This window comes from Castor canadensis, chromosome 5 (assembly GCF_047511655.1).
Source record: "Castor canadensis chromosome 5, mCasCan1.hap1v2, whole genome shotgun sequence".
Lineage (NCBI taxonomy): Eukaryota > Metazoa > Chordata > Mammalia > Rodentia > Castoridae > Castor > Castor canadensis.
In genome coordinates this window covers 176,070,216-176,081,311 of record NC_133390.1, presented here as the reverse complement: position 1 = coordinate 176,081,311, position 11,096 = coordinate 176,070,216, and the positions used below count along the sequence as shown (strand labels likewise).

At 42.6% G+C, this 11,096-nt stretch overlaps 1 protein-coding gene across 2 annotated transcripts; it reads right to left on the bottom strand.

The window, feature by feature from the left end:
• On the bottom strand, window positions 1-11,049 carry Cstf1 (cleavage stimulation factor subunit 1). 2 transcript variants are annotated; one of them, XM_074075009.1, is made up of 6 exons: window positions 10,909-11,049; window positions 8,619-8,816; window positions 6,769-7,046; window positions 6,423-6,620; window positions 5,127-5,517; window positions 1-1,830 (listed from the first exon to the last, which is right to left on the bottom strand). In XM_074075009.1, exons 2-6 carry the CDS (start codon window positions 8,785-8,787, stop codon window positions 1,571-1,573), a joined length of 1,296 nt encoding a protein of 431 aa, XP_073931110.1. In that variant the 5' UTR covers window positions 8,788-8,816; window positions 10,909-11,049; the 3' UTR covers window positions 1-1,570. The 2 variants fall into 2 exon arrangements, with proteins under 2 accessions (XP_073931110.1, XP_020025731.1); XM_020170142.2 differs by lacking the exon at window positions 10,909-11,049 and adding an exon at window positions 10,710-10,817.
• Between the last annotated feature and the right edge of the window lie 47 nt (window positions 11,050-11,096).

Genomic DNA, 11,096 nt, shown 5'->3' with positions numbered 1-11,096 from the left:
ACTGAAAAATACAGCTCTTTGGAAATCTGAATTAAGACACTGATTTTTTTTTTTTTGTGGTATTGAGGTTTGAACTCAGGACCTCATGCTTGCTAGGCAGATGCTCTTACCACTTGAGCCACTCCACCAGCCCTTTTTTGTGTTGGGTATTTTTGAGATGGGAACTCGAGAACTATTTGCCCAAGCTGGCCTCAAACTATGATCCACCTGATCTCTGCCTCCCTAGTAGCTAGGGTTATAGGCATGAGCCACCAGTGCCTAGCCCCTAAAACTCTGTGACTTACCACGTGGGGAATGTGTAAGATAGCTTTACACACCAAGCAATTAAAATGATCCCCAAGGATAGTGACTAGAGCAGAATTTTTCTGTAAGAGATTCTTGCAAAATGCAGCAATTACTTTCACTTTAACCTATTTATTATTTCTACCAAGTGCGCCTAGATTATATTCCTAGGTACTGCTTCCTGGATCATGAGGGAGTTGCTTTTTTGGATAAAACATAAAGCAGTTTATGTTAGTAAGAGGGGAATGTGGGGTTCTCTCACCTAGACAGAACTGAGTCCAGAGAAATAATATTTCCTTCTAAAAAATGTCAAGAAAAACCAAACCTCTATTGGATGGATCACATAAGTCTTCTAAGAACACAGTTCCCATGGGCACTGGCCATGAGAAGTCAGTCATGCTGGAGACAACCAAAAAGCAAGCCTTAAGATGACCTAATAGGGGCTGGTGGAGTGGCTCAAGTGGTAGGGGTCTATCTAGCAAGCTCAGAAGCCCAGAATTCAAACTCCAGTACCACCAAAAGAAAAAAAAGATGACCTAAGAAAGCCAAGCAGTATCAAGGTGGAGACAGACTGAGGGCAGCGGCCAGCCCTCCTAACCTCACTTGGATCTCACAGATCATTCATGGTGCTTCCCATCGACTGCCAATCATTTTATTAGGAACGCATTTACTAAGTGGCGGAAAAATACTGGGTGAGGTACGATGGGCCCAGCTCCTGATGAACCTTCAGGAAACACGGGCCATTCGTTTTATTGAAGGGAAAAATACAGAGCACTGAAGTTGCAGATCTGCGCTTTATTATCAGAATGGTGTCACTTTAGGATAGAGTTGAGAGGTTCTCAAAAGTGGTTCAACATGGCACGCAACTCCAGGTCCTCAGAGCTGCTCATCTGCCACAATGCATCTGGAAAGGAAATACACAGAGAGGGGAGCAGGAGAACCGAACCAAGTCCTCACGGTAGACTCACCTGTGATCTAGAAAGCACTTTAATAGTCTATCCTCCTCCAAATGACCCAGAGTCAAAGAAACAGCGAGTCCTGTATTTACAAAGCCGATAAAAATCACACTGTAATAATCAGTGAATGCAGAACTGCACGGATCTGTTTCCAACCTTTTCTACCATGATTCTCCATCAAGGTAAAAAGATTCTCTTGTACAAATCCAAGAAGGATGTAGGTAAGAGGTGGGAGCACGCTGCAGGTGGTTTGACTTATGACTGAAGCTGACGGCAGGACACAGGGGAGCAAGGCAGAGTCCTCGAGACAAGAGTCCTTTCAGTGGGGCGACTCAGTCAGTGGTTGATCGCCGGTACCAAAACCGGGCTCTGAAGTCGTCACTGCATGTCATGAACCCAGGGTTGGTGGGCGAATGCACAATGCAGCGCACAATGTTGTTGTGCCCCAGGGACAGCAGATTCCTGCGCTCAGCCGTCCTCGAGTCCCAGCAGCAGAGGCTGATGGTCCTCTCGTCAGGCAGCAACACGTAGTCCTCGGTGTGGTTAAAGACGGCTTGTGTCCGGTGCACCTGCCGTCCACTCAGGCCCGCGCCTGCCACAGAAACCAAGATGTTAAGGGCCTGTGGACCAAGGGGTCGGCCTGCGAGGGCTCCAAGTTCACGACTCAGACCTCAGAATGTTCTACATTGTTCTTAAATGTTCCATGGAAAAAATGCTTTAAAACTGGTGAATGAAACAAATTATACAATATGCAAACTCTAAAAATGCATCAAAAGGAAAACCATCTTTCTGCCCCTTGCCTAAGGCAACCCTGTTACGTTTTATTCTGATACACAGCTATGCAGAAAAACACAAAAAGGAACCAGGTGCTCATGGCTCAAGCCTGTAATCCTAGTAACAAGGGAGGCTGAGATCAGGAGGAGGCCAGCCCAGGCAAATAGTGTGGGGACACCATGACCAAAAGTAACCAGAGACAAACGGACTGGAGGTGTGGCTCAAGCAGTAGAGCACCTGCTTTGTAAGCAGGAAGTCTTGAGTTCAAACCCCAATCCCGTCAAAAACAAAACACCCTACAAAACTGGTGCTGCGTTATATATTTGTCATAGTAGCTTAAACCAACCTTGTGTTGAGCACTTTTTCTGCATTTACTAGCTGCAAGTGTCTCATGTCTAAAAGCATCATTCCTTAACACTTCCTTCACTGCTAGAAGTTTATTTGTATCACTTATAAACAATGTTGTGAAAAACATTCTTTGTACAGACAGCTCTTTATTTCCTCAGGATTAAACTCCTAGGAACAGAATTACTAGGACAAAGTGTATGGCCATTCTCTTTCCAAAACAAAGCTTTATCATTTTATAACAAAAAATAAAACACACTTTATGTTTAGAGTATTAAAATATAAAGAACATTAAAACTGCCAGATAATTTCACCACCCAGAGACAACGCTGCTCATATTTTGGTGGATATCCTTTCCAAATATCTGTATATGGACACTCATTTGTGAGTTACAGAAATCAGGGCATAGCTCACACCTGTTTTCATAGGCGAGTGGGTGGTGCAGATCTGTAAGAAGGAATGAGTATAGTTTAGTGGATAAAAGTACACGCTCTGGGGTTAAAAGTGAAGTCAGCGCTTACTACTGATGTGGCCTTCAGGAAACTATTTAATACTCATAAGACTTAACTTTCTTGCCTGTCCTAAAGAAATGCCACCATGACTATTTATTTCCCAGTACTGGGGTTTGAACTCAGGGCCTTGATGCTCTATCACTTGAGCATGACCCAAGTCCTTCTGTTTAATTTCAGATAAGGTTTCGTTTTTGCCCAGGGCTGACCTTGGAGCATGACCTCCCTTGGCTTCCCTCTTAGCTGACCATGAGCATGTACCACCGTGACGAGTCCCAGTGAGTATTTATTTTAAAGGTTTTATGCAGAATGGATTTATTCAATGTTTTATGGTGAAAACTTATGTTGTTTCTAACCTTCAATGACTCTAAATGAGAGGATGGACATTCTTTTATGTACGTGCATTAATTGTTCAATTATTCTTTTTGGCTCAATTTCTAAGCACAGATACAGTGTGACAAAACCCACATATTTAAATTTTTGATACATGACACCAGATTGCCCTTCAGAAATATTTTAGCAATTGATCTGCCTACCAGTAAAATATGCAGATTTCTTCAAATCTTTATCAATACTAGATACTACTATATGTTAAAATTTCTGAAATCTGATGAGCCAAAAGATACTCCTTTTTGTACTTATTACAACTGATCATCTTATATTTATTGCACATTTTTTATTTTGCTTTTTGGCCTTTCCCATGTCAAATTTGGGCTTATCGTTTTCTTATTTATAAAGCCTCTTATAGATTAAGAATGTTAACCTGTTTGATTATGTGTAGTATGTTCTATAGTGTTAATTTAGCACCAAATTTTTTAATGCTCCCTTTAGAGTTTTTCCTTTTCTGTCATTTATTTCAGAAACACTTGGAGAAACCTCAATGTGCTGACATGACTTGACAGGATCTCCACTTGTGAATAAGTAAAAAGGTAATTTGAAAACCCAAATTGTAATTCTCCAGTTAAAGAAACCAACTACCCACTCACTAGCACAAAACCTTCCAGACCATTACAAACCTAAGCTCTTGTCAGCAGTCTATACATCTGTCCAGACGCATCACTACTCCCAACAGGCTATCAGTAGTGGAGGGGAGCATTCTTTTACACCTTAACTCTGATCGCTCTTGTAGCCTCTTCATGAAATAAGCACACAGTTCTTTACAAGACTAGCTGTTTTTCAAAACAGCTTCATACAAAAGAGTCTCAGCAAAATCATCAAGAATGATGATTAAAATGGCTCTTCTGGAGATTTGCCAGGGAGGCAGCAGGGAAGCAAACATCCTTCCCAAGGAGACACATCTAGGTAGGTTATGCTGCACCCTTGTGGTTTCAGCACTTCAATTTTCTTCAAGGCGCTAACTCACACAGCAGAGCCTCTTCAATAAAAGTGTTTTTGTGACTTTTCTGAGCTATGGTTGGTGATTTTAGTGTATAACACAAATATATCTCACAAGAGAGGAAGCCAGTGAAATTTCCTAAAGGGTTTCTACCAAAAAAAGTCTTCGCTGCTATTGGAACAGGAAAGTAAGGCATAATTTTTTAATACTACTCATTTTTCAACCCTGGTTACTGGTGATAAGATAAATTTAAATAGATTCATTATAAAAAGAGCTCATGGTATACCAATGACAGACCAACTGAATGAAAGAATTTAATGAGTTCAAATTTGGTTTTCTCCTGCTGAGTCCATTTCACGTCCTGGTTCAGGTGTCATTAGGGGGCTACCTCTGCCCTCATAGGGCTGGGTCAAGGTCTTCCCTCTCACCTTTCTCCCCAAGTGCATGCCATTACTGAGGTCCTCTAACAGACTTCCCTTTGGCCTGTGTTCATGTTTTTGTGGGAAGAGGGCAGGTGACTGGTGTATGAATGGACCACCAGGTTCTCAAATGTTACCTGTGTGGAATCCAGACCTAGTCTACCTAAGCTGTGATGTATTGAGAAGAGCACAGTTAACAAACCATGATTCTATCCCCAGCTCTGCCTCTTACTGTCACTGTGGTTAGATGATTTAATCTCTATTTTTTTCCTTTTTGCTGTGATGGGGATGGAACCCAGGGCCTTTTACAGGCTAGGTAAGTGCTTTACCACTGAGTTACAACCTCAGCCCCATGATTTAACCTCTAAGCCTTGGTTTCCTCTTAACTGAGAGGGATAACATCTACCTTGCCAAATGCATACATTTATTGTGTTGCTCTACTCTACTTATGAGCTCTGGAAATGGTAAAATAAAATAGAAATGTTAGCATCAACAGCTCACGTACCCGTGTATCTGACCAGTGTTCGTCCTGTTGAGATTTCCCAAAGTTTAGCCACAGAGTCTTTTCCACTTGAGAGAATGTACTTAGAATTTTTGGAAAAAATGGCAGAACAGACTTCAGCACCATCATGAGCTTTCTCAAAGGTCGTGATGCAGCGATTGGAAACACCATCCCATAATTTGATGCAGCCGTCCTTGCTACCTGTTACGTACATATTGGCACTGGGATTGTAATTAACGGAGCATATAGCATCTGTGTGCTGATCTTGAGGATTGCAAGAAACAAAACATTGAAACGTGTTGATATCATAAAGGCGAAGAGTAGGGTGTTGTGTTCCGACAAGTATAAAGTCTCCAGAGGGATGAAAAGAAATGGAGCGTAACATTTCAGCTTCCTGCAATGACAGAGACATTACGTAAATGACAATTAGCAAACAGTTAAATCCAGAGGAAACATGGGAAATAAAATCTAAATGATGCAAAGAAACCATAAAACAAACACCAGGTATCACACAGGTATAAGAAGGAATAAAAGTACTTTCTGGCATAAGGTTTTTTTTTTTGGAGCAGAGATTTCTAAAACTGTCTTATTTACTGGTTTGATTGATTATCTCCAACTACAGAAGGGAGCTTCATTTGCAAATGAACACTGGGAGAACTGAGAATGAGCTGTAAGTAGATTAACAGATTATTGGTGCATGGTATATGATGCAGTGCCTGAAGATAAACACACCTGTAAATGAGAATGGCATCTATAATTTGCCCAGGGCTACAAAGAGTAAAAAATAAGGTTAATCACTGAAAGAGGGGAGCCACTATTAAAACATTAGTATTTCTGTAACATATATTTAAAGCAGGGCACCAAATGTCACCTCCCCAAGAAACACTTGCTCTTTATAACCAAATGCATTTTTTTTTTTTTTGGATTCCCACAAGTTATACTTCTAGGGAAGGTGGCAGTTTTGCTTTTAAGGGGAATCTGTCACCTCAGTGAAAAAGTGGACTTGAATTCTTGTTCTGTGAACAGCCAGCAGCAGCCCTGACCAGCCAGAAGCAGCCAGCACGTGTCAGGATGTGAACCAAGTGCCAATGGAATATGGAAGTGTCCTGGTTGTTCTATTTTTGTTTTATAAGATGACCACTGAAACCACTTTTTGTTCTTTTAAAGTCATACAATGGTTCACTGTATTAAAATGTAAAGCTCCCTTCCAAAAATTTCTTTTATTTCAACTTTTTTTTGTTTTAAATTTTTGTGTTTGAACTCAGGGCCTCGTGCTTGTCCATTCCAAACATTTCTAACCTGAATGTATTTGAAGGCTCTTTTTGCAGATGGTTTGGAATAATCAAACAATTTAAGAGTATAATCCCTTGAACCAGAGGCCAGGATCTGTTCTGTTGGGTGGAAAGCGAGACACGTGACTTCATCCACGTGGTCGTAAAGAGTTCGAATCACAGGGTGGTTTTCCATGTTCTGTTGCGCAGTCTCATTCATCATGACCTGGGCCAACGAGAGAAGGACACATGCTCAAGGACGAAGCCTTCTGACTCAAAGCATAGCATCCACAATTGCAGGCACCAAAGCAGGTCTAAACCACACTCTCATCCTCCAGGCTGAGCAACAAAAGGCTACTATGTTACGGCTTTACCTCTATGGGCATGGCACTTTTAGCCAACATTCTTTCTGTGTCAAGGATCTTTATGGAAGCATCAGCAGATCCAGTGGCTATTAGCTGCCCATCTCTACTGTAGGTAGCTACACGGCACGGTCCTTTATGGGATGTGACATAGCATGTCTCATATTCAGAGGCTTCTGGGGACATTGTCTGGACATCTGCGTCGAACTCCAGGTCAATCCCTGTGCCAGGGGCAACTGTGTCTGAACGGCCAATTGCGTACTGAACTGCAGTGTCATCGTTTTCCATCCCTGAAAGAAATCAAAATTAAACAGTATGAAAAGAATTAACGGCCAAGACAAAAGTTCTGGATCTAAACTGAAGATATTCATCAGTATCAATCTACAATTTCTAGGAAACAATCAACAATTAACATTTTACAAAATTATGCAACTATTGCCCAGGCTCTTCAAGGCTCACAGTGCTGAGAGGCAACGTGGATGGGCCGAGGGTCAGGCTCTATAGCCAGAGTTTACTACTTTAACTACAACCTCAGAAATGCAATAGAAAGAGCAAGAGCGGTTCGCAGTGAAATTATTCATTTTTCCCCCATTCTGAGTTTCAGTATTTTTTTTAATGATTTTTATTTTCATTTATTTATTTTTTATTCATATATGCATACAATATTTGGATCATTTCACCCCCTTTCCCTACCCCTCCCTTACCCCCCTACTCCCTCCCTCTCCCCGCTCACCCCCTCCCTCTCCCCCCCACCCCCTTGCTACCCAGCAGAAACTATTTTGCCCTTATCTCTAATTTTGTTGAGTTTCAGTATTTTTAAGGCTAAGATCTGTTAGCAGCTTTGAAACTCATTCAGTCAGCCACACTGTTTAACATCCCGGGAAATGTTTCTGAAAACATGTGAGTTAAATAAACTCAAGAGTATTGAGTATACGTGCTTTAAGTTTTAAAACAACCACACAGCACATAAATGATACTCTTATCAGTAGGAAAAACTAGAAGTATATATGACTAAGAAAGTGATCTAAATTTTACCACCCAGGGAACGTTATTGTTACTGTTGTCATGAATTCTTTTGGCCTTTACCCATGCACATAATTGTTTTATTTCTCAAAACAAAAATATAGATTTACATTGTGTAGATGACTTCCTTGGTCATTTAATCATACACAATAAAAATCTGTCTTTGCTAATAAATTTCATCTATACATTATACTACTCTACTCAGTTTTATAGATGTTTAAAAGTTGATAGCTAATTCCATGTGGTGGGGGCATTTTAGTTTATTCATTTTACTTCCCTCAGGATAAATCCTCACAATTGGCTTTATAAGTCAAAAGGAACAGACATGCTCTGTAAGCCATTTTATTGAATGTAAGGAAAGCACAAGAATACACCACTGAACAAGACAAAGTCCTGATCTTTACCAAGGCTGTAGTCTATTTTTTGTGGGAGGAGAGGGATGCTGGGGAGCAGGAAGGTGAGGATGGTAGGGAAACCAAATAAGCAATAAAGGACTTTCAGACAGCAATTCTATCATGAAGAAAATGGGAACTATTGTGGTAGAGCAACCCGAGAAGCATGGGGAAGACAGCGGGATTATTTTTAAAAAGGTGTCTAGGAATCTGAGGTGACATTTGAGCTGAGACTTGAAGAATGTCAATGATACAATGACTGAGTGCTCCAAATAAAGTGTATAAAGTTTAGAACTAGCTTAAAGTCTCCATGATCTGGACTTCACTTAATGCTTCAGTACCTAGTGCACTTGGCACTAAAAGTAAACAAGGGTAATGGAAAAATTCTGTCATGTGGAAACATCTAGAAGTTCACGGTGAGCTCTATGAGGTGCATTCACAAGATACCTAGCTTGATGAGATGCAGGAGCTGCTCTGAGGGTGCGCAAACTGACTGCGGCTTGATTTCGTTGATGAGACCATTGGCAATGCTGATGTAGCCGTCATACAGCAGCTGGCTAATAATCAACTTGTAAAGTTGCTGGCGGTCCTTCAAGCCCACTTTGGTTCTGTACATCTTGGAGAAGAGGACAGTTTCCTTGCCAGCTGCAAGAGACAATGGGTAGACAGCAAAAGGTAGAGGCACTAGTAAATCCAAAGCAATTCAGGTCTATTTGGTCAGACTTAATCGTGCAGGGCTTAAATCACAGCTGACTAGCTGCATTATCTTTGTTCAGGAACCTCATTTTTGGCTTACTGGAGGTTAAACAGGACCGTGCATGTGAAGCACTGAGTTGAATCTATTCAGGTAACATTAGCTGATATTTATATTAGAAACTCTCATTAACTTTTCTTTTCCACCAAACTACCCACCTATGGTTTTTATTCTTTATTGCTGCTATCCCTGAAGATTCCATTTCTTCTGTTAATTAAACATTCATTGGTATTTGCAATAAGCAAGACAACTGCTGTTCTGTTGGATGTCTGGACTTCAGCTTCTATCAGCTGAGGTGTCTGTTTACTAATGGTTGTTATGTTCATTCTTAAAACCTGTTTTAAGGCAGCTGGACTTATCACTATAATTATACAACCTAGATAGTCAAAATGAGGACAAAAAAAGGCCATTGCACTATGAAATTAAAACTAAGTTGAAAGCTTTGGAAAGATTCAAAGTGACATTGCTTAATAAAATATTGCCAAGTAAGATATGGACAAAACAACTATACAAAACAAATGGAAAGAAATGTAAAAATGTGAACAGATTAGGTACTCAGATTTATTCCCAAGTGTCTATGTTCCCCTTTAGATTATAAAAGTGAAACAGAAAACTGTAAAGTATGCTTTCTGGCTTATGCAAAAATGAACTCCAATTGTGGACATGAGTAGATCATTTGATTACAATATATCTTTTTTCCTTTTCCGAGGTACTGAGGTTTGAACTCAGGGCCTCATGCTTGCTTGGCAGGCAAGTGCTCTTACGGCTTGAGGCTTGAGCCACTCCACTAGCCCTTTTTGGTGATGGATTTTTTTCCCAGATAGGGTCTCCCGAATTATTTGCCTGGGCTGGCTTTAAACGCTAGCCTCCTGAGCAGCTAGGATTATAGGTGTGAGCCACCGGGGCCCGGAACAATGTATCAGTATCTTTATGCATGTATATGTTTGCAAGAGATACCAGGTTGCTGGGCTCTGGGGAAGAAATAAAGAATAAAAGTGACCTCAGGACCTGGGTTCTTACCCACTGTGCAATCTTGATGGGTGTCAATAACAGTTAACATTTATCAAGCACTTCCTACCTTCTGATACAATTCCAAGCACTTTCTAAACATTAGTACATTCAATCAAAAGTATCAATGTATTCCAGTACATATGGAAACAAATGTACACAAATCTACACTAGTGGAGAAGACATCGGCACACAGATGGGATGACCAAAGGAGCTCAGCGCTTAGGACAACCACCGAGCTAAGTCAGTGTGGCTGAGAACTCGTCCCAACATAAAGTAGCTGCCACCGCGGTCTCGGAACTCAGTCCTCGCCCCTGCCCGGCCCATCGGGGGTGGACAAGACTTTAAAAAGGAAAAAGTGGTCGAGCCCCCGTTTCTTAACTCCTACAGAACTTCCACCCACCGGGCCGGGGAAAAGGAAGCCTGCTTATCGCCTCCACTTCGCAGGTGGGGCCACTGAGGCACGAGGAAAGGAAGATCCCGACCTAGGACCGGTGACACCAGAGCAGGAGCGGGGCCGAGGGAGGGCGCGCAGCCGTGCTCGTCACCTCCATCTCCACGCACAGGCGAACGAGGGATGGGGTCACAGCAGCAGCGAGGCCCTTTGAGAAACGGGGTGTGCAGGCCCAGCCCGCAAGCCTGGGAACATGAACTCGGGGCGCATGCCTCCCCGCTCACTCACTACCCTCCCCGCCTCGCCCCACTGTCTCATGTAGTCCACCACAGGCCCCGGCCAACCGCACCCGCCGTCCACCCCGTGTGCCCACACCCCGTACCCGCTGATCCGATTCTTGGGTCTCCGGCTCTATTCTACAAAAATGGAGGCGCGAATTCTGTCCGATCGATCGCTCTGCGTGCACGTCCACTGCGCACGCGCCAAGGGCACTGCGGCGAGTGCTGCGCTATCGACCAGCCTCACTCTGCCTTGCCCTTCTCGCCATCTTACTTACTGGCACGTTCGAGACGTTCGCTCACCTCCTCCGACTTTATCTCCTATGCGACAACCCTGAATCCAAGGGGCTGTTGTTTCACTGACCAATGCCTGGTCCTGGAGACCACGGCGGGCGTTAGACCCGCCACGGATCTGGCGGGCCGTTGACTCCACCACTTCCGGGATCTTACGGGAAAGTGCGCCTGCGCACGACCTGCGCCGTGGCACGTTC